We start from the raw sequence: 23,221 nt of genomic DNA, 5'->3' as shown, positions 1-23,221 counted from the left end.
GCCGTTTTGTTCTCAATACCCTTCCTAATGATCCCAAGCATAGAATTGGCCTTCTTCACTGCCGCCGCGCATTGGGTCGACACTTTCATCGACCTGTCCACCACCACTCCAAGATCTCTCTCCTGATCTGTCACAGACAGCTCAGAACCCATCAGCCTATATCTAAAGTTTTGATTTTTTGCCCCAATGTGCATGACTTTACACTTACTGACATTGAAGCGCATCTGCCATTTTGCTGCCCATTCTGCCAGTCTGGAGAGATCCTTCTGGAGCTCCTCACAATCACTTCTGGTCTTCACCACTCGGAAAAGTTTGGTGTCGTCTGCAAACTTAGCCACTTCACTGCTCAACCCTGTCTCCAGGTCATTTATGAAGAGGTTGAAAAGCACCGGTCCCAGGACAGATCCTTGGGGCACACCGCTTTTCACCTCTCTCCATTGTGAAAATTGCCCATTCACACCCACTCTCTGCTTCCTGGCCTCCAACCAGTTCTCAATCCACGAGAGGACCTGTCCTCTAATTCCCTGACTGTGGAGTTTTTTCTGTAGCCTTTGGTGAGGGACCGTGTCAAACGCCTTCTGAAAGTCCAGATATATAATGTCCACGGGTTCTCCCAAATCCACATGCCTATTGACCTTTTCAAAGAATTCTATAAGGTTCGTGAGGCAAGACTTACCCTTACAGAAGCTATGCTGACTCTCCCTCAGCAAGGCCTGTTCATCTATGTGTTTTGAGATCCTATCTTTGATGAGGCATTCCACCATCTTACCCGGTATGGATGTTAGGCTGACCGGCCTATAGTTTCCCGGGTCCCCCCTCTTTCCCTTTTTAAAAATAGGTGTGACATTTGCTATCCTCCAATCCTCTGGCACCGTGGCCATTTTGAGGGACAAGTTGCATACCTTAGTCAAGAGATCAGCAACTTCATTCTTCAATTCCTTAATAACTCTAGGGTGGATGCCATCAGGGCCCGGTGACTTATTGATCTTTAATTTATCAATGAGGTCTGAAACATCTTCTCTTTTAACCTCTATCTGACTTAACTCCTCGGTCAGGAGGGGCCGTTCAGGCAGCGGTATCTGCCCGAGGTCTTCTGCCGTGAAGACAGATGCAAAGAACTCATTTAATTTCTCTGCCATCTCTAAGTCTCCTTTTATCTCCCCTTTCCCTCCCTCACCATCCAGAGGGCCAACCGCTTCTCTGGCGGGTTTCCTGCTTCTAACATATTTGAAGAAGCTTTTATTATTCCCCTTAATGTTGCTGGCCATGCGTTCCTCATAGTCTCGCTTGGCCTCCCGTATCACCTTCTTACATTTCTTTTGCCACAGTTTATGTTCCTTTTTATTCTCCTCATTAGGGGAAGACTTCCATTTATGGAAGGAAGCTTCCTTGCCCTTCACAGCCTCTCTGACTTGGCTGGTTAGCCATGCGGGCACTCTCCTGGATTTAGTGGAACCCTTCTTTCTTTGCCTTTCAGATAAAACATTTCTTTACCCAGCATGTAATTGGTCTGTGGAACTCCCTGCCACAAGATGTGGTGGCGGCATCTGGCTTAGATGCCTTGATTGGACAGATTTCTGGAGGAAAAGTCCAGCCCAGGTCATGATGTGTATGCACAACCACCTGATTTTAGAAGTAGGCTACCTCAGAAGGCCAGATGCAAGGGAAGGCATCCGGATGCAGGTCTCTTGTGTGCTCCCTGACAGCCCAATCCTATCCAATTTTGCAGGGCCGGTACAACTATATCAATGGGGTGTGCGCTGTATCCTGTGGTGGGGGGACAGTCGCATAGGCCTCCTCAAGGTATGGGAGCATTTGTTCTCTTATCTTGGGGCTGCATTGCAGCTGCACTGGAGCTGGAAAGTTGGATAGGATTGGGCCCTGAGGCATCTGGTAGGCCACTGTGAGATACAGGAAGCTGGATTGGATGGGCCTTTGGTTGATCCAGTGGGGCTCTTTTCATGTTCTTATCAGCTTATTCACCCTGGTGTATTTTGTATAACTGAAGCTGGAGCTCATAAGTATGGGCTGCTCTTCTAAACGAATGATGCAGCTGGTTCAATAAGACCTATTTCATGGCCTTATGCATTCTGTTTTCTCTGATTCTCTGGAACTGTGCTGCACTGGCTGAGAAAATATCCTTATAAGGATATAAAGGGGTTGCAGTGCAAGGAAAATTATCTGCTCACTTAGGACCCAATCTTATCCAACTTTCCGGCACTGGTGCAGCCGCAATGCCGTCCCAAGGTAAGGGAACAAATGTCCCCCTGAGACTGCCTCCCCAACACAGGATGCAATGCACGCCCGCACCAACACTGAAAAATGGGATAGGATTGGGCCTTTAAGCTGCAATCCTAGCTACACTTACCTGGGAGTAAGCCTTATTGACTATAATGTGATTTACTTCTGAGTAGTCATGCATAGGATTGCGCTGTTACAGCCCACATACAGAGTTAAACAGAAAAACTTGCATGTTAGAACCATGTTACACCTGTTCCTATTCTGCTACAGGTAATATTGGAATGTGTTGCATCCTTCGGTGAGAGGGCAGTCAGAGGCCTCCTCAAGGCAAGGGCACATTTATTCCCTTACCTTGGGGCTGCATTGTGGCTGCACTGGTGCTGGAACGTTGGCTAGAGTTTGGCCCTAAGAAATCTTTATGACAGACCTGGATCTCAGGATGGACATGATAATGCTACCGCCCCTTGCTCGTGAGACTCTCACTACACACATGAGCAGCGTGGCTTCATGGGAAACGTCCACACTACTCTATGAATGAACCAGACCTGAGGCATTAGCAGGCGTCTGAATCGGAAACTAGTACACATTGTGGGGAAAGTGGATCTGAGCTTGTGGTTAAAGCACAAATAGAGTATATGATTTGTTTTCTGAGCCTACAGAGAGGGAGTGGTTTGCTTTAGATCTGCTGTCTCAGCTCCTTTAGTGGGAACTAACCAGTTCAGGGAGCCCTGCTTGGTCCTAGACCCCAGACACTTGTCCATTGCCAGTGTCTCACCAACACCACCACCACAGATACTGTTCCGGCATCTCTACCTGCCTGGCACTACCAGCGTGGGCAATCCTATGCACGTTGACCTGGGAGTAAGAACAAGTGGACTCAGAGTCCAATCCTAGGCATGTCCACTAAGTCAATGTCCATTACAGTCAATGGGGCTTACTCCTAGGTGAGTATGCATAGGATTGCTGCCTCAGTGAGGTTTACTTTGGAGTAAGGATGCATAAGCCCGGGCTGCAAAAGCACGACCAAACCCAAATAAGGCTGCAATCCTACCCTGACCTACCTGGGAGTAAGCCCCATTGACTATAATGGGACTGACTTCTGAGTAGGCATGCTGAGTAGGATTGAGCTCTAAGGCTGCAATCCTAGCCACACTTTCCTGGGAGTAAGCCCCATTGACTATACTGGGACTTCTTCTGAGTAGACATGCATGGGAGTGGGCTGTAAGACTCTCCTGATTTGGAGGGGACTCTGCCCAGCGGGGCTTTCACTCTGCACAGTCGATGCCTCCCGGTCTAGAGGTCGGGACTTTGGAGTTGGGGGGCACCGGCCAACAACAGCGATGCGTTCCCAGCTGCAGAGAAGAGGCTGCTCGGCCGAGCCCGCTCTGCGCCTGCTCCGTAGGACTCCCTGTCCCGGTTGCAGCGGAGCCCGGGAGAGGCGGCGCCTGCGCTGTGGCTGCGGATGTGCTTGGTGCGTGCCGGAGTTCAGCCGTGCCTGCTTCCTTCCCCGGAGGCGGCCTGCGAGGACTGCTCGTCCGCTGCAGCGCCTTCTTCCCCCTTTGCAGGGCCCAGCGGCGGTCCATCATGGGCACGGTGGAGATCGACGGCGGCATCATGGAAGGAGTGAGCCGGCGAGAGCGCATTGTGGCTGCAGGAGGCTCCCGGGCGCAATCGCGCATGCGGAAAAGGGCTGGAAAGAATGAATGGAGGGGGCATCTAGACTCCACTCTGGACCAGTGTTCCTCAACCAGTGGCCCTTGTACCACTGGGGGCACTTGAGGTGGTGTCCAGTGGTACTCAGGAGGACCCCCCCCCCCAATCCCTGGCAGCGAGACCAGCAGTGCAACCCAACAAGCAGTAGTAGGAGACCTGGCTTAGTGCGCTTTTTACAAGCTCAGAAAAGCCCTCAGTCCACCCTGAGCTTCTTACTGGTGTTTTGTCTGGCCTCCCAGTTTGGAAGAAGCTGGCGATGTCATTGTTGCAGGGTGCTTCCAATGGGTGGGCCACACAAAGTGGTACAGCAGGGGACAGACTTTGAGAAACACTGCTCTAGACCCAGCTCCCTGGCAGGGAAGATCAGCCTGTTTTCTGGTTTCCCACTGGGGAAAAATAGTGACCATAATAGTAGCCAACCTCAGAAGGGCTGTGAGCCGGCCCATAGCCAGGGTTCTAGAGGTGGGTGGGTGGCTATTTTTTCAGGGTGTGCAATTAAAGAAACATCAAAGACCGGTAAAAGCGGGGGTGGGCAAACTGCTGAGTCAGGATAAGCAATGCCCACCCTGGCCCTAGAGCCCCTGGCTGTGAGGTCATGTGTGCTAAAGGCTGAGAAGCACTTTTCACAGCAAGTGAAGATTCCCCATCCCAGGGTGTTAACTCCTTAAACCAGGGTTGTTAAACATAAGCCCATGGGCTGAATGTGGCCCCCAGAAGCCATTTATCTGACTTCCATTATAATTGGACTGTCATATCTTGGAAATTTTCTGTTCTATCTTCTGCAGCTATTGAGTTTCTATGGGAGAACAAAGTGCTTGTTTCTGGCCAACGTCTACTTAATGATGTTACTTTCTGCTTAATGATGACACTTCCGGCCCTCAGCAGGCACCATGAATGCTAACTTCATCCCTCTGTATGAAATGAGTTTGACACCCCTGCCCTATCCTATGCATGCCCACCTGGAGACTTATCCTATCCTGTGCTGGAACACGCAAGCCAAGAGGCTTGCGCTGTATCCAGTGCAGGATAGGGGCCAGAAGCGGCTCAGGCAAAGGGAAACTTTTTCCCTTACCCTTGGGTAAGGGCCGCTGGCCCCTATGGGTCTCCTTGGACTTGCGCCACCTCCTGAGGTGGCGCAAGTCCAAGGAGAGCGGAGCGGCTTGAAGATGCTCCATTCTCCCCGGGAAAGGGGGTTGGGATAAGGCATAACTGCCAGATCCCAGCCCCGCCTCCCGCTCCCCCCGCCTGCCCCCAAGGCAACCCAGGCTCTCTGCCTCCCCCCGCCTACCTTTTCTTCTTGTGTCAGCCCAGTCGGGCCAATGCAAGTCTGAGAGAGGTTGCCGGCGCAGAGGCTTCCGTCAGCCTTCACAGGCCGGCACTTCTTGGAGCACCAGCCCAGCTCAAGGAGGTGCAAACAAGCCTTATGGCACGTTTGCGACCCTCCTGGGCTGGCACAAGGGACTTGCGTTGGCCCAAGGGCCCATTTGGATTGTGCCCTACTTAGGACTTGCTTCCTGGTTAGCATGAATAGGATTGGGTGGCATAAGTGTAATGACAAAGCTTAAAAAGAGAAGTACAGAGTGTTAGACCTACCTGGCAACCATGTCATCTGCCCTGGAATCTTGGCACTTTAAAGGGGGAATGGGAGGCAGGCTGTCATTGAGAAGGAGAAGGAAAAGGTACTGTGCCCAGATCCATTTTTCTTTTTTCAGTTGTGGTGTTAAAAATGGAGAATGGGGGCACAATCCTAACCAAGTCTACTCAGAAGTAAGTCCTATTTTGCTCAATGGGGCTTACTGTCAGGAAAGTGTGGTTAGGATTGCAGCCTGAATTACACAAGGCTGAATCACACATAAAATGAAGCCCCAGATAGCAGCTCCTGGCTCTCACTAGACCTACTATAGTACTATCAATATTTGATCATGTATTTTTCCTCACAGGGTGGCCAGATCCTGCGTGTTTCCACAGCCCTGAGTTGTCTCCTGAGTGTACCTTTGCGTGTGAAAAATATCCGCGCTGGCAGGAGTCAGCCTGGCCTCAGGTAAATCCTCATGAATTGCGAAAGTTTGAATACAGAATGTGGAAAATTATGCGATCAGTGCATCATTGTTATTATTTGATATCATTTGATGAGGATAAAAGTTCTCCTGAGTTTCCTGCTATGTTTATCAATATGTGAAGTATATCTAGACCCTTTAGACTAAACATTGATTAAATATTATACATAGAATAGTTCTTTCTCCTTGAGACATACATAGACCGGGCAGGTTAATAAAATTACAAGCATCCTCTGTGACCTCCTGCTCACAGGTGCACAGTCTATTTACTTGCTCATCTAAATACATAGAGGGCATTGTCTGAAATCTAAAGGCCACTCAACATTATGACAGAGAATGGTAGCTGCTTTCATACCTGCAGAAGTCCCATAATACTTGTTTCCTGGGCCAGAATGAACATCTGGGCATTATTGCTGAGGTTTTTTCCAGCCCTGATTGCAGCCATCCTAGAAATGAAAGGTGTCGTGCACCATAAGGGAGGGGGGTGCTACAACAAAATGTGGTAGAATGCTCATCTTCCTGGGAGTAGGGTCCACAGAACTCTGTTAACCATGTTTTGGAACAGACATGCCCTGGATCAAACTGCTCAGCACTGAACAGCAAGTTTTGCTTCTGCCTCTTTTCTCTTTCCAATTTTCCAAGCTCTGTTCCTTTCAATAACTTTTTTATTTCTCTTTGTTTTTAACCTTACCAGTTATTTCTCTCCCCCCTCCCCGTCCCCAACAATCAACCTGACACTGTTCAGATATTGGCATGGGGCCAGGGATTTCAGAAAGAGAGATTGCAGCTCCTTCTCCAGCCTTAAAGAGTGATGGTAATGAGCTCTATTAGCACACTTTTTTTGTCCTGGAGAATGGCTGTCATGCCAACACACTCTGCCTCTATTGATGTCAAAACGCTAGGAAATGCAGCACATCCAGGTGTGACAGCACCAGATCCCTCTTTCCATAGCTTGGAAAGAACACCGTAGCACTCTTTCTTGCTGAAGAAGAAATTATTGTGGAAGTTGCCACTCACTTGGTTACCAAAGACAATTGCTGTTTCAGCTAAGTTAGTATGCAGGTAGCTAATCGCAGCAAGCAGCTCAGTAAAGCCTTACAGGAGATCAGACCCTTGGCCAGAGCAGGTCTGTCGCCGCTGACTGGCAACTGTTCTTCAGCATTTCTGGGTCTTTGCCTGCCCTGCCTGGAGATGCCAAGGATTGAACTTGGGACCTTCTGCATGCTGCAAGTGCTCTGCAACTGAGATACAGTCCCATTCACTGTCAGACACACAAGAAGCCAGTAGCCTTTGTGATATGACCATATCTGCAGGTCTTATTGATGTTCTGATTCTGTTTTCTGACTTGAAGGCCTCAGCACCTGTCAGGATTGGAGATGGTTCGAGACTTGTGTGATGGACAGATGGAAGGTGGAGAAATTGGGTCAACAGAAATCACTTTCACTCCGGGGAAGATCAAGGGGGGAACCCATGTAGCAGACACAAAAACAGCAGGGTATGTCTTCGTGCATTCCTCAGTGTTGCTGTTACTGGACACTGCTGTAGATTTATAGTAAGAAATAACAGGAACTTGGAACATTGCAGTTCACTTTTTGAAATGATCCGTACTTTGGTAATCTGGTCTTTTGCTGAACAGATTCTCAGAAACATAACCCTTTTGTATCCCTTCTCTGTGTGGTCTGGTGGATAAAAGTTGGATCTGGAGGTTTAGGTTGAGCTTCTATCTCTGCTGTGGACTGTGTGTGGTGTTGGGCAAGCCTCTATCAGCCTGAGTCCCGCCATTTATAAAAACAAGAATATTGTGTGTTGCCGTGTCCAGACAAAAGATAGTCAAGCATTTTGCCTAAGAAGTGCCACATGAGTTTTTAACATGAGTGGTGAACACAGTGAACTTGTCCTCAACAAAAGTCAGGAGAGGATATTGGTGCTTTCCTGGCCACATTAGAAGTTCCCCCTCCTATTAAAAAAATATATGTAATCATTTAACAGTCCTAATTAACATTTCTGCCCAACGTTGCATATATGCAACAGGGACCAAATGTGTACACCTGTAGGCCGGGCAGAAATGGGTTAAAACCAGGTCTATTTGTAATTGTACTAGCCCTTTGAATGTGAGAAGGCATACATAAATAGCATGCTTGGTCTATTCCCTTTCCCATTCTAGGAGTGTTTGCTTGCTGATGCAGGTGGCCATGCCCTGTGTACTGTTTGCAGCCTCTCCTTCAGAACTTCGTTTGAAAGGTGGCACCAATGCAGAGATGGCTCCCCAGATAGACTATACAGTGATGGTAAGGGAAGTCTCGCTTGTCTTAACGTTGACCCTTCAGTCAGTCTGTGATTTTAAGATATTGAAAGACACCTGAATTGAAAAGCTTGTACTTATTACGGCCTGGTGATGAGAGACATCAAGGGAAAATGGCCATCCCTAAAACAAATGTCTACAACGTGCAAAGGAAGTAATCTTAATTTATTCTAGTTCTTCTGTCAGTAGTTTATTTTTGTAGGTTATTTGATATGTCTTCCCATTAAGATGTTTTTCTCCTAAAAGAGGAGATCTAAAAGAGGGATCTTTTACTCACCTAAAATCTCTGTTTTGCAGCCAATGTGTTTACTTTCCAGGTCTTCAAGCCAATGGTTGAGAAGTTCAATTTAACATTGGACTGCGATATAAAAAAGAGGTGAGTTTTAATCCCATGCTGCTATTGACGGAAGAGTTGCTTTAATCTTCAAACGCCCTTTGTGGTGTTTTGCTGCTGGAAAAACCTGTAAGCTGTCATGCCATGTGAATAAAACCCTATCCAATTACTGTGTTTCTTAGGGGTTACTACCCAAAGGGTGGTGGCGAAGTGGTTGTCCGAATGTCACCCGTTAAACAGCTAAGCCCGATGAGTCTAATAGACCGTGGCACTGTGACAAAGATATATGGAAGAGCCTTTGTTGCTGGCGCTTTGCCAATTAAAGTAAGTTTGTCTCAGTATTCTATCCTTAATACTATATTCGCAAATTTTTGAAGACACAGGACAATGTCTGTCTCGGTTGCACAAAGTTTACAAACTTCTAAAATATAGAATCAGGGGAACAGATATTACATTTGCAGATAAAGAGGCTTGCTTTGTTGGTTATCCTTGCTTAAAAGTGATTGCTATCTGTTTCCTCCAATAGCATTCCTGATGCTAATCATATTGTAATTTTAAAAATCTAGCACTGGGTCACATCCATTGGAAACTGTACTGTTTCTGAAAAGGAGGGGTCTCAATTTCTAGAGCCAAAACCCTTCAGATCAAAAATATTTCCCATACTAAACATACTATGTAGATTTACTCAGAAGTAAGGCTCATGATGTTCACTTTTGGTACTTCCTTCCAGGGAAGTGTGGAGAGGATTGCAGTCTGAGTTCTTTAAGTTATGTGGTGGTCTTGTATTTTGCTAAAATTTGGAACAAGATCAGGGTTAACCAGCTGGGTTAACCAAGCCAGGTGCTGATGTTTTGTAAACTCATTGTTTGTCTCTGCCTTATCGGTGTAGAATCTTCAGTGTATGACAAGAGTGTTAAGAATCCAGTGTGAATTTAGTTATCAAAGATTCAGTGCAACTGTTGTACCCATTTTATGTTGCTGTGTTAGATAGCAAAAGACATGTCGTCAGCAGCAGTGAGGTGCATCAGAAAGGAAATCCGGGATCTCTTTGTCAACATTCAGGCCATTCGAGAACCTGATGATCAGGCTTTTGGAACTGGAAGTGGAATAATGTGAGTAGATGAAAATTGCCCACTGTTTTACCCATAAGGTGGCCGAGTTAAGCCAAAGTGTTTTTAAGGAGTGTTATTTCAGCTAAAGTACTTGGATTACAATAAACATAACTGTTTTGCAGGATCAGGCTGATGTTGCTGTTGAGAAAAGAAAGTGATGTGGGCACAGCATTTGTGTGTTTTGAACTTGATTTACACCAAAACTAAAAGAAGAAGAAGCACTGAATATGTAATTGACAGACAAACATTTTGTGTATTGAGGTTCACCAAATTTCTCTCTTAACCCACAGAATTCTTATGGAAAAAAAATTTGGGGATTTCTAGTGTAAAAGTAAAATGAATTGATTGTTTTTGATACAGAAACTCAAGGATCTGTACACCAGAACATCTGTAGTTTCTACTTCTCGCCTCAGTTCCTTCTACCTCAGAAGGCACTCCAAATGATCCCCTGGGTCTCTCCTCTTTTCTGAGAGATGGTACTTTGGTTGCTTTGAAGGTCTGACTCTGTAGTATAAAAGAAGGCTGAGAAGCTTGGTTTGCACTTGGAAGCTTCTATATTGTGTTTCTTCAAATCCTAGAAAAAAAGGATTATTTCTGGCACTAGATGAAAAAAAAAAATAGAACCCATTTCCTATGTACAAGTGGAGCCTATTTATCCGTGTTAGTTCCGTTCCGTGACTCAGCACGATTAACAAAAAACGCTTTGTGCTAAATGCCATAGAGTTACACAATACACTGCAGTATCAATCCCCTTCCCTCCGCTCCGTACTCAGCCCTCCGTGTTGCCAGCTGCCCGGCTTCTTTCACAGTTGGGATGCTGATCTTTTAAGAGTGCAGCCCTATGCGTTTCTACTCAGAAGTAAGCCCCATTCCAGTCAGTGGGGCTTACTCCCACGAAAGTGTGAAGAGGATTGTAGGCTATAACTCATGCTTTGCTTGGTGGGAAGGCTTGCTTGTGTTGGTGATTGCCTGCACCATGGGGGGGGGGTGGTTGCTTGTGTCAATGATTGCCTAAACCATCTCAATGGGGGGGGGATAATTTGGCAAACACTCCCTGGGTTTTTTAAAGCAATCCCCTCTGTTGCTAGCACATCTACCCCTGTGTGAGTGAGAGAGTGAGTGAGTGAGAGAGAGAGCTCTACCTTGCTGCACTTATTCTGGCTACATAGATTTTCAGCCCCCCCTTCCCCTCTTCAGCCTTTTTGCTGGCTCTGGGGCTCCAGGAGTGTTACTGTTCCTTTGCAAGGAGAATCTCTTCCAGGGCTCCAGGGCTATTTCCCTGCCTGGGCGAGGCAGAGCCTTTTTGCAGTGTTTTGGGCTGCCTGGAAATGGAGCCAGCACAGGGCAAAGAAGGCAAAGGTGTGTGTGACTTTCGGTTCCCCCACCCCATTCGCCTTGAGACAAATCCACAGATGAAAAATCTGTGGATAAATAGGCTGCACCTGTATATGCATATTTTGTGACCTACTTGATTATTTAATGTATTCCGCAGTCTACGTTTGTGTTCCATTAGTATGCAGAATTCCAGCTCCGTACTTTAAATGTTTCAAGAGAATGTAGGTCTTTACCGGCAAGCACACATGTTGTTTGAAAGACCCCCCTTTTCAATGCCATAATTAAGTGATATCTTAGCAATAATGTGTTTACATGGCAATATTTGTACATTTTGCAAGATGTGGCAGTTGTGAAGTTTCAACTTTCCTAACCTGTCCAACTTTCCAGTGCCGGTGCAGTTGCAGTGCAGCCCTGAGGCAAGGGAACAAACATTCCCTTACTTTGTGGAGGCCTCCATAACTATCCTCCCACCACAGGTTATAGTGCACACCCCATTGGCACTGCTATACCAGGACTGGAAAGTTGGATAGGAGTTAACCCTCAGTCATTAGCTTAACAGAAGAGGGACATTGTCTTTGCAATTATCTGCAACAGTGTTAAATATGTATAAGCCCACTGGATTGACAAACACTTAAGTGCTTGTTGGACAATGGCCTTTGTTCACTGGAGTTAATTTTGGCTTAGTTTTTGTTGAACTCAGGCACAGTGTCTTTCCTCCACACAGATGTTTTGCTCTATAATAAATTTGATTTCTTTTTTGTCTAGAATTGTTGCAGAGACCTCTACAGGCTGTTTGCTGGCAGGATCATCACTTGGGAAAAGAGGTGAGATATTTGGCAGCGAGACCTATAAAAATTCTGCTTAACTTTCTAGGAATAGTCATGATCTGGTTCTGGGCCATACGCAATGGTTCCCTTTTTGTTTTTCAGGTCACAGGGAGAAATGGTTTAATGATTGAGTTGTTACAATTTTGCACAGTTACCCAGTTCACGGGATTTTGTTCACGTGTGATAGATCAACTGAAAGATTTGGTGTGCAAAATGACTCCTGCAGATTGGCGCTGCCTTATCACAGGCAGAGCCAACTCATTCATTAGATATGTAGGCCCTGTTCAGGTATATGTAGTTCAGAATATCTGTATATGTAGATAATACGTGTAGAGGATGAGCACGCTCTCAGCCATCCATTCTGCTTTCTGAGTGCACCTGCTGTGTCACTGAGCCAACCGCTCAGCTGGTTGGACACCTATGCATTGTATGCAACGTTTGTATAGAGCCAATATTTTTCATAGGTTAAGAACTGTGTGGCTTGAACCTAGATGGTTGTAAAAGGGCTTGAACCTAGATTGCTGTAAAAGGGATAAATGGATTCATGGAGGATTAACAACTAAAAACCATGATAACTAAGTGGACCGTCATGTTCAGGGGCAGTATGCCTTTGAATACCAGCCATTGGGGACATACAGTAAGGAAGGGCTTCCTCCAACATCTTACTTCCCATAGTGGTGAGTCAGATGTTTTTGAGAAACCCTGAACTGGGCTTGAAGGCATATGCAGTTCAAATTTGCATTCCGCCATTGTATTTTCCATTCACTGAAGAGACAGGGAAATTTTCCAACTTTTGTTAAGGATGAGTTTTTCTGCCTCCCTTTCCCCTGATCTTTTTACTCAGGTAAAAATGCAGACAAAGTTGGCATTGAAGCAGCAGAGATGTTGCTTGGAAATCTTCGGCATGGAGGAGCTGTTGATGACTACCTGCAAGATCAAGTAAGAACACATAGGAATTATCTCATTAAGTGAACAAGATTGAAAAAGACAGGGGGCAATGCCGACCCAAGTCAGAAAATCGTAATATCAGAATCAAGCTCCTTCCATGTGGATTGCGTCACTGGGAGCGCATTGCACCAGGACTCCAGCATTTGTGCTATTTTCTTGTGTCTTATGTGCACAATTTAGCAAGGCAACTTTGATTTGTAAACAGGCTCTATACTCCATATTTCCATATTCAGATTGCCACCCCCCCCCCCAAAGCCTGTTCTCCACCTGGAAGCATTTAATTTTGTGACCTACCCACTTTATTCAAATTAAGCAGATTTGCATATTTGTTAATGTTGTATAATTTCTGCAAAGTCTTGCAGATGCCAGTGAGCTATGGAAATTATTCAGGCTCTTTCTCTTGACCACCCATAATCACACGTAGCCACTTCTCTCACTTTTGATATTTTTGGGGGATTTATGTACATACAGTAATCATTAGACAATTTAAAAAATGAAAGGTGACGTTTCTGAGATGCTGCGTCTGGGTCTCATACAAAGTGACTGGTGTGCAATGTACCAAAGAGGAGGTCTCTGCTCCAGTATCATTACTGATGCCTCTTTGGAAAGCTGTAACACTTTCCTATTTCCCCCTAGCATTTCACTGAGGTTTACATTTGACAGTCTTGTATCTGATTTTATCATAAGCTTTTTCCCTAGCAGTGTTAAAAAGAAAAGCAGTATTAAAATGCTTTAACATAAAATATTTTAATGTTTTAACATTAAAATATTTTAATACAAAAGAAATGTTTTAATAAATAAGCATGCCATCACTAACTGGAAGGCTGAATCGGGAACACCCCATGTTCAGCCAGCAAGAGTATGCAGAGTTTTCTGAATGGGTTTCCCATAGCTATGGCACTCCCCTCTTTGGAATCTCACTAAAGTCTATATTTGGATTGCTGTTTTTGGACTCTGGATTAAATCAGTAAAAAAATTGGCATGTTGGTGTGTTTTTAATTTGTCAATTGATCTTTCAGTATGAATGGGATGTTATATTGGTCAATTGTTGCATGCTCCATACACCTTCAAGATAAGCATGTGCCTCAGATATGAATTAATAAATCAAGATGGAAAGGGATCCTAGTGGAAGCGTGACTGGGCCATGCGCATGGGGAGTGCTGCTTGGACTGGCTTGGGCTTTGACTGCCATGAGAGTCATATCACCATAATAATTATTGTTTTCCCCCCTTCTCCAAGCTGATCATTTTCATGGCCTTAGCAAATGGGGTCTCTAGAGTGAAAACAGGACCGATTACTCTTCATACACAAACAGCAATACATTTTGCAGAACAGCTGACAAAGGTGAGGACGTATATTTTAAAGATTAACTGGTCTGAACTCCAAATGCTGCCTTTACTTCGTTCTCAGAGTAACATTTTTCAGTCTTGATGCTGTAGATCTGACACAGTTTCATCAAGGAAGCCTGTCCCCATTAACATTCAGGTGACATGAGAACCTTTTGGTTTGTTCAGCTTGTAATACGTAGCTAGGATATACAGGTTAAATTGCACACCGCTGTTGTTTTACACTGTGTTTTGTGATGCTAATTTTTGTGCTCGGTGTTTAGAGACTGACTTGTTTAAACACTATTTTGACTTTATTGAGTATTTCAGTAGTTAAACTAACAATAAATAAACAAAAACCATTTTCTGACCCACCCTCTTTTTCCTAGCTCATGAATTTCACATTTAGCACTATTCAGGTGATCTGTTTGCACATTGTTAGATGTGTACACCACTCCATACAACACAACAGTATCAGCATTATGCAGGGGAAGGAGGGGAATGGTGAACCCAGGGATATCTAAAACCAAAGGCCTTAGATCTCTAGAATATTCAGAATGAAGTTTCAAGTAAATCCAAATATGTTGGCCATATATTTAAACCTGATTTTAATTCTTTGTACCCTGTCCTGTCTATAGATAGTATAACAGTGATTGCAGACAGGTGTTTGTGTGTGTGTATTTTTTTTGAATGGAATAAAATTTTTCATGTAACTTTTAAACTAAATGTGATTGCAGGCCAAATTTACCATAACGAAGTCAGAAGATGAAGAATCTCCCAAGGATGCCTACATTATTGAGTGCCAAGGAATTGGAATGCTAAACTCCAACTTGTAGTTGTGCTTTTCGTTTTGGATTTCTTATTTTTGTTAAAGATTACCTCAGTGATGACTTGCACTACATTTCAACAGATATGTTTGGGGCAAAAAAAAAAAAGAGGTAGGGTTGCTACTAATTGATTTGAAGTAAGTCATAGCCATTGTGGGGAGTATGGACAAGAGAGAATTGCATTTGCCTGCCTGAAAACACACTAGGGTGTGTTGTTCACTAGAGAGGCAGCAGAACTGAAAGTGGTAATTTTAGCTGTTAAAAATGGCTTCTATGATTCAGAGTCAGTCATCACTCTTGTTTGGGTCTGTGTAAAACTTGTACACACATTACAAAGTAATGTGCACAGTCTCAACTCTTATGACCTATGTTTTTTTAAATTTCCGCAACCATTTGTGGCACACAATTTCAGGCTAAAAAAATAAATAAATAAAGCAATCTTAACAATGGAATATGTTTGCTGAAGGTTATGATTAACACTAATTTTTGATAATGCTGTGTGGATAAGGGGCCAAGATCGAGCCCAGACATAGCGAGGGAAGAGAACTCCTTCCTCAGTAGCTGGGAGTTTGGTTACCGGGGCTAAGATTTTAGAATCCCAAGTGAAATTCTGAGGAAACAAGCCTTGCATGCGCTGCTTTGACCTGACCTACATGCAATATTCCAGCTACCAAAATTTGCCCAGAGGCTTGGCAGATCTCTGTTTCCAAACATGGCATTGTGTGGTCATCGAAGCTGGGAACTGGGCTGACTACTTCTCTTTTTCTCCCAGCTGCACAGAAGCAGCTCTAATGTTAGGAACTGCCTGGTGGGGGCAGCAGAGAACTACATAAATATGCTTTGCTGACTTTTGAAAGTTTTTCCTCAGGTTTCTACCAATTTTCTTCTTGGACCACAAATGCATCACTCCACCATTATGGAAGCATGAAGAGTAGAACACACCCAGTGCAATCCAGTAGCACGATCCATGACTGTGGGACAGTGTGGCTCAGTCACTAGAGATCCTTGGACCTTGGTTAAAGTGCCACCTTGGCAAACTCCCTTTATAAGTGGCCTTGGATTAATTGCTGTTAATTGAGTTAATTGACTGAGTCTTAATTAATTCAGACATTAATTAATTAATTAATTAATTGAGTCTTAATTGAGTGGTGAAGACTTGAAGCGATTGTGAGGAGGTCCAGAAGGATCTCTCCAAACTGGCAGAATGGGCAGCAAAATGGCAGTTGCTTTCCATGTAAGTAGTGTAAAGTCATGCACATTGGGGCAAAAAATCAAAACTTCACATATAGGCTAATGGGTTCTGAGCTGTCTGTGACAGATCAGAAGAGGGATCTTGGGGTGGTGGTGGACAGCTCAATGAAAGTGTCGACCCAATGTGTGGCAACAGTAAAGAAGGCCAATTCTATGCTTGGGATCATTACAAAAGATATTGAGAACAAAACAGCTAATATTATAATGCTGTTGTACAAATCAATGGTAAGGCCACACCTGGAGTATTGCGTCCAGTTCTTGTCGCCTTATCTCAAAAAGGACATAGTGGAAACGGAAAAGGTGCAAAGGAGCGACTAAGACTGGGCTGGAGCACCTTCCTTATGAGGAAAGGCTACAGTGTTTGGGCCTCTTCAGCCTAGAAAATAGATGCCTGGGGGGAACATGATTGAGACATACAAAATTATGCATGGGAAGGATAAAGTGGATAGAGAGATGCTCTTTACATTCTCACATAACACCAGAACCAGGGGACATCCACTAAAATTGAGTGTTGGGAGAGTTAGGACAGAAAAAAAAATATTTCTTTACTCAGCGTATGGTTGGAACTCATTGCCACAGGATGTGGTGACGGCATCTGGCCTAGATGCCTTTAAAAGGGGATTGGAAAAATTTCTGGAGGAAAAATCCATTACGGGTTACAAGCCATGATGTGCATGTATAACCTGATTTTAGAAATGGGCTATGTCAGAATGCCAGATGCAAGGGAGGGCACCAGGACGCAGGTAACGGTGAGCTCCCTGGGGCATTTGGTGGGCCGCTGTGAGATACAGGAAGCTGGACTAGATGGGGCTATGGCCTGATCTAGTGGGGCTGTTCTTATGTTCTTATGGTATTATTTATTTTACTCAGAAATAAGCCTGAGGGCACCAGGATGCAGGTCTCTTGTTATCTGGTGAGCTCCCTGGGGCATTTGGTGGGCCGCTGTGAGATACAGGAAGCTGGACTAGATGGGCCTATGGCCTGATCCAGTGGGGCTGTTCTTATGCTCCCCTTCACCATGTCAGACCTAGCACCAATTGCAGTATAGAGTGACAGATTAGGAGTGGGGAGATCCATCTGGGTTAAATCCCTGTTCTGCATTGAAGCTCATTAGTTGAACTTGGGCCAGGCCACTCAGCCAGCCGGCAGCCCAATCCTGAGCTTCCTAGCACCCACTGGAGCAGCGGCACCAAAGTGATTACCGCTGTATCCAGCTGCTGCTGGGAAGCAGCTGGAGGTCTCTTTGGGGGAGCCCCAAGCCCCACAGTAGGGCTTCTCAAGACGGAGCCAGCTACTTTGCTGGTGCAGTCTTGAGAGACTCCGTGTTGGGCCTTATGGCCCAACACAGAGTTCAGGATACGGTAAAGCAGAGCTCTGCTGATCCTGCCCCCTCCTGCCCCTGATTTCCCCCTCCACCCCACCTTTGTTCCACCCTTCCCCACCCCAGAAGCTGCACTACTGCCCGGCAGTTGCACTTACCCCGGCAGCAACGCTTCCTCTTTCTGCTGGCACTGGGCCCGAAACCTGACTGCACCATGCTTTACAGCAGCCTTTTTCAACCATTGTGCCGTGGCACACTGGTGTGCCACAGGAATTTGGGGAAAGGTCATTTATTAGTAGGGCCAATGAGGGATGTGAGCCCCCCCCCCTGACTGGCAACATGGTGTGCCATGACAGTTGTCAAAAACATGATGGTGTGCCTTGCGCATTTTAGTGCCTTGACAGTGTGCCGTGAGGTGAAAAAGGTTGAAAATCGCAGCTTTACAGCATATTTACGGCATCCAGTGCTAGGGCTTGACACTAGTTCAGGATCGAGTCCTTAACCTCACAGAGTGGTTGTAAGGATAACATGGGGACGGACAGACAGACACACAAACAACAAAAACATGTACATCACCCTGAACATTATCACCTCACATGCTTGGATAAAGGGTGGGATAAAGCGTTGAATCCTCTTCAATGTGGGAGAAAGGCAGGATATAAATCCTGCAAATAAACTTAGTTCACAAATGTATCATGAGGATTGCAAAATGCTTTACAGAATAAAAGTGCTATAGGGAACGATAGCTAGTATTGCAAGCTGTAGGTTGCTTTAAAACAGGGTGTGTGTTTTGTAGTGACCCTCTATGACAGTCTCAGGACAATGGTGCAGGCTTCTGAGGGTCAACTCCAATGTGCGTTCCAGGGGCTTGAGACAGCTGCAGCTTCAAACTCTCTTCGGTCATGACTTCCAAGATTCTCTAGGAATAAGCACAGTTCTCCAGATGACTTCTGAAAACCATCCTGGAGATTTCACCAAGGCGTCTTTGGCTTAATATCATCTTGTCATGTTGAAGGAAAAAAAATATCCAGAAATAGCTTCAGTCAGCACTTCAACAGACAGTCAGAGCTTACCCTGCCTAAGAGATATTTGACCTAAAGAAGTATAAAGATTGATTGCCAGATGCTTTAATGGCCTTACCAGTTAAACAATCAAAGACTAGATATGGGAATTCTCCTTGGATGCAAACAATCAGGCAACGATCTCTATGTTAAGCCTTTAATCCTTTTTAATAATTGGTACAACTGTAAGGGATAATTACATTTATGTTATCCACACCACCAGACTGATTTGCACTGAGCCAGGATTGCTCTACATCTCTACAAATCACAATCCAATAGTGAGCATCCATTTTATACCAATTTAAATGTAAGAGATTTACTGTAAATATAATATAAAAATGCTGATGGGGAAAAATTCTGCCTTCAAAACCTTGCTCTTGTGCATTTGGAGAGGCTGCTCTTTGTCCGATTTTTGTTTAGCGCACGTGCTGAATTCAAGGGGATTTAAACTACATATCTTTTGCTGGACTGTGTGATTTGTGAAGCTAGGCTCACAGCTTCTCTGCTATGCTTATACAAAGGGGCTTATTTTGTTTTGTCAAGGAAAGACCATTTTATTTACTCAAGCAAGTATTTTAAAAAAGCGAACAAATTTTGAACTGTCACAGTAGCAGAATTCATGGGGTAGCCAGGGATGAAATGTTTCACGTTGTGCAAAATCAATCATGACAGGGTATATCTGGCAAGACTGGCCTGTAATCCAGTGCTGTTTGCTGAAGCACGTTCGTTCTTACCCACACGTTCCTTGCACATTTGTGTTACGTTTGGCCAAATGCAACTTAAACAAGGTGGCCAACTCATCCCTCCTTGGCTGAACCAACCAAGATTGGTATTCCTTTAAGACTAAGAACCCTTAACATACATAGTGTGCAGCCTGTGGCCATTTTGGAGCCGCTGCCACAAGTGGTGGTCCCCTACTGCACCTGGCAACCTGCTCCAAAGCAGGTGAGCCAGTGCAGGGAGTGGGTCATGGGCTGGGAAGGGGTGGAACTGGGCATTCTAAGGGAGGAATTGGGGGCAGGGAGGAGCAGGAAAGGTGTATTTGGCAGCAATGGTGCACAATGGACCTTATCCAGAGCCAGGGTGGTGTAGTGGTTTGGAAGGTAGACTTAGACCTGGAAGATCCAGGTTCAAATCCCCTCTTAGCCATGAAGCTTCCTGGGTGACCTTGGGCCAGTCACTTTCTCTCAGCCTCACCTACCTCACAGGGTTGTTGTGAGGACAAAAGGAGGGGAGCAGCCTTGAGCTCTTTGGAGGAAGGGTGGTATAAAAATGTGAAAAATAAAATATTATCCCCACTTTCCAAAACCTCCCCATCTCTTTTCTCTCCTCGGTCATATGCCACCAAAACAGGTGGCCCCAGGGCTTACGCAGAAGTAAGTAAAAGGTATTTTTACTTCCTATTTGCCTATCCCACCAACACCATAGGATGCAGCACACACCTATCCGGCACAGCTACATCAGTGCTGATGGCAGCAAATAGGATCAGGGCTGTAGAACTTCAGACTTCTCAGTTGTCCAAGCTCCGAAACTTCTCAGTTCAGCAAAATGCACATGGCAATCTGTCCTTAATCTTAACATGCTTGGGTAAAGGCCTAAAATTTTCAGAAGAATATCATTGCTTTGTTCTCTGTATGCTTTAAAATGAGCCATACGTGCTGCTGAGCGTGACAGGAAGAGACCACAAACCAAACCAGATCACCTCTGCTGCACATAAAAGCAGCTGCTGCTGTTGCAAGAGCAGAACCCCTTTGCGTTGAGGAGCATAGGCTGTCCCTGCCCTAGGAGCCATTGATACCAGAGACTTCTATCCAGAAATTCATGAGTACTGCAGCACATTATGTAACTGCCACTGTACTCATGAAGCCACTTCCAAAGTGCCCAAGAGGGGAAAAAAATTCAGGGTAGGCACTTCTGCGACTGTGAAGCATGACTATTTGGTAAGACTCTTTTCTTTCTGATCTTTAAACTTTCCAGTATTAGCACAGAAATTACATTTAATATCTAATCCCAGCGTAACTATTGTCTATAAAAAATTGGGATAGGGAGATGAAACCACCTGTAGAGAAAGCATTAACTGGCCACTCAGCACAAGAAATGAGGCATTGGTGTACTACTCTGTAAATGTACTCTGGGTTTACTTTGGGAGTTAGTACCAATCTGGATTTCATGCAGCAAGCACCACGGGTGTTTAGTGAGAGAGCTTTATCTTTGCTATTGCTCAAGTACTGGGGATGAATCATAAATAACATATAAGGGGTTTCAAAGGAACACCTCTGTTGATCTGCAGATATCTGTACTGGACAGGATGCCATCGTGTGCAAAGTGACAATGTTAAGTGAAGAATTTATAATCCAAGTTGGTACCTGGCTGGAGATGGGCTCTGTTCACCTGCCTCCCCTAGGGAGGGCAGGTGAGCAGACCCCATTTCCTGTCAGGTTATAGGATATGTGATTATCCTTCAAGAGTGCTTGTATCACTGGCCAGCACAATAGTTCCTCACACTGCCTGCTGGTTTGCACAATCAGCTGTCAGCTCACGTGTGCAAACAGCTCACATGACTGTTCTGCTTACACGCACAGTCTCACATAAGAGCAGCAAACTCATGTAAGATTCGAGGTCTTCTTCCATGAACAGGTATATCCTATGTTGAGATGTTCCCAATTCAAAAAGGAAGGAGCTCTGTTCTTGCGCGTCTGCGTGGCTCTGATTGCTGCTGTTCCTTCAAGTTCTCCCAGGTCTGTGGTACCTGACTATCTGCCAGCTCATGTAAAGGACATGGGTTACATGTAGAAGTCTCAAACTCAGTCTCAAGATGGCAAAGCCTTTTGCTGAAGCCCCGGGAGAGCCACTGCCTGACAGAATAAACAATATTGACTTAGAGGGAGCACTGTGTGGCCTGACTCAGTGAAAGATAAGTTCATATAATGCAGAAGCGTCTCTAGGATTTGCATCACCTGTTGTGTGAACTTATCATGTCACCCCCCTGATGGACCTCCTCCTGTACCACACCATACATAATAAATTATGATATCATTAGCACAGCCTAAATGCAGTGGCATCACTTGGATTGTCACACACATTAACTTTATTTTAATAAATAACAGTACAGGTCACCTAACAAATAAATAAAAAACTAGTGGCCAACTTGATGGCATTAACACCAAAGAATAAGAGTTCTAGTATTAGCTCTGATACAGAGAAATGAGAACGGACTCATACTAATATCTTATTGGTTCTCTGTTGTGACATAACACCTCATTGGTTCTTGGAACAATCAGTCTGATTGGTCAGTTTTGAGTTAAGCAAATTCACTTTTTGTTATATAAGGCAGTTGTGTTTTCCTTCTCTGGCTACTTCTTTGATCGAATATAGATTTTTCAGTGTGGTTCATTTCATTGCATTCTGCATTAAATTACCTATTGAGTGGTATATGACATGATGGTATTATTTGTAAATACCAAGGTTTTTCACAATTTTGGCCACTAGTAATTTCACCTCCCAAGGGTGTCATCCAGTGCAGTCTGCACCCCCTAATGATGACACTGATATAATGGTTGCCTATAAACTATTTTTTCCTCTTGCTGACAAATCCTAAATACATGAGAACAACTATGTTGGATCCAATCTGGCATCCAGTCCTCTCTTCCATGTTAGTTTCCCTCAGACCTTGACTTGAGTGCTCAGCTTGGGTGGAGCCGAGCGCTCTGGTCTGTTATGTTACTCCTTAACCACCCTCCATTTGAACTTCTCTAGTATTATACTGGAAGAAATAAGACCTGATTTTGGCACTTGGAGGTGGCTGAAATTTTCTCCCATGGATTGACAGGCCTTGAGCAAATTCCCTGGATTATTCTTTGATATTAGCCAGAATATCTTGAAGTGATGTGTTTAAGTGATTCGGTATTTCAGTAAATATCTCTTATCTACAACAAGATTGCTAGCATTCTTACTGGTGAAGGATGCATTTTGATGGTCTAATTAACCCATTTCTGCCCAGCCCACAGGTGTACACATTTGATCCCTGTTGTGTATATGCAACGTTGGGCAGCAGAAATGGTTTAATAGATTTGCTGAACAATAAATAATCTGCCATGGTTTCAGGGTATTTTTTTTAGAATGTGTGATATGTTCTGCATTAATGTTAGTATTGTGCTAGAAAAAGACCAACATGCATAACTGACACAGGGATTAGCTTCTGCCAATACCTTCTGCTGCGAAAGTGACACACACATTTGCTTCAAAAGAGTAGCAGACTTCCTATAGCTTCAGGTTGTAGATTTTCAAGTTTGAAAATGATGGACAGTGTACGTAATGTGGCTTCATCTTCTCACTGTTTTAACTAGGGGACAAACCACACATTACATACAATAATGGCTGCTATTTACCAATGTAAAAACCACATGCACTATTAACATGACATAGTTTGGCCGCAGGACTGGAGACAGGCAACAATAGAAGATAGTGTGACAGAGGCATCATTGCCTTTGAAGAAGATACTCATTCCCATCCCGGCTGGACGCTGATTGAGTGGGGAAAGCCTATGTGATCATTTTCACCGATGTGG

At 44.7% G+C, this 23,221-nt stretch overlaps 1 protein-coding gene across 1 annotated transcript; it reads left to right on the top strand.

Moving 5' to 3' along the window:
- The first annotated feature begins 3,713 nt into the window (after nt 1-3,713).
- RTCA (RNA 3'-terminal phosphate cyclase) lies at nt 3,714-15,473 on the top strand. Its single transcript, XM_066624012.1, has 11 exons — nt 3,714-3,864; nt 5,895-5,995; nt 7,363-7,506; nt 8,176-8,299; nt 8,631-8,689; nt 8,830-8,971; nt 9,635-9,759; nt 11,860-11,918; nt 12,766-12,860; nt 14,109-14,213; nt 14,932-15,473. The coding sequence occupies exons 1-11, from the start codon at nt 3,826-3,828 to the stop codon at nt 15,028-15,030; spliced, it is 1,092 nt and encodes a 363-aa protein (XP_066480109.1). The 5' UTR covers nt 3,714-3,825; the 3' UTR covers nt 15,031-15,473.
- Nucleotides 15,474-23,221: the final 7,748 nt, after the last annotated feature.

The sequence above is a fragment of the Tiliqua scincoides genome, chromosome 4, assembly GCF_035046505.1.
Source record: "Tiliqua scincoides isolate rTilSci1 chromosome 4, rTilSci1.hap2, whole genome shotgun sequence".
Taxonomy (NCBI): domain Eukaryota; kingdom Metazoa; phylum Chordata; class Lepidosauria; order Squamata; family Scincidae; genus Tiliqua; species Tiliqua scincoides.
Note: the sequence above shows the minus strand (reverse complement) of the source record. Positions and strands in the feature narration are given on the sequence as shown.

What these genes read in the sequence shown, in the direction of transcription:
- RTCA (XM_066624012.1), top strand. Translation starts at nt 3,826, where the DNA reads ATGGGCACGGTGGAGATCGACGGCGGCATCATGGAAGGA. An exon ending in AGATAGACTATACAGTGATG is followed by an intron (nt 8,300 to 8,630) that starts GTAAGGGAAGTC and finishes TTTACTTTCCAG; the next exon opens with GTCTTCAAGCCAATGGTTGA. An exon ending in CTGGCGCTTTGCCAATTAAA is followed by an intron (nt 8,972 to 9,634) that starts GTAAGTTTGTCT and finishes TTGCTGTGTTAG; the next exon opens with ATAGCAAAAGACATGTCGTC.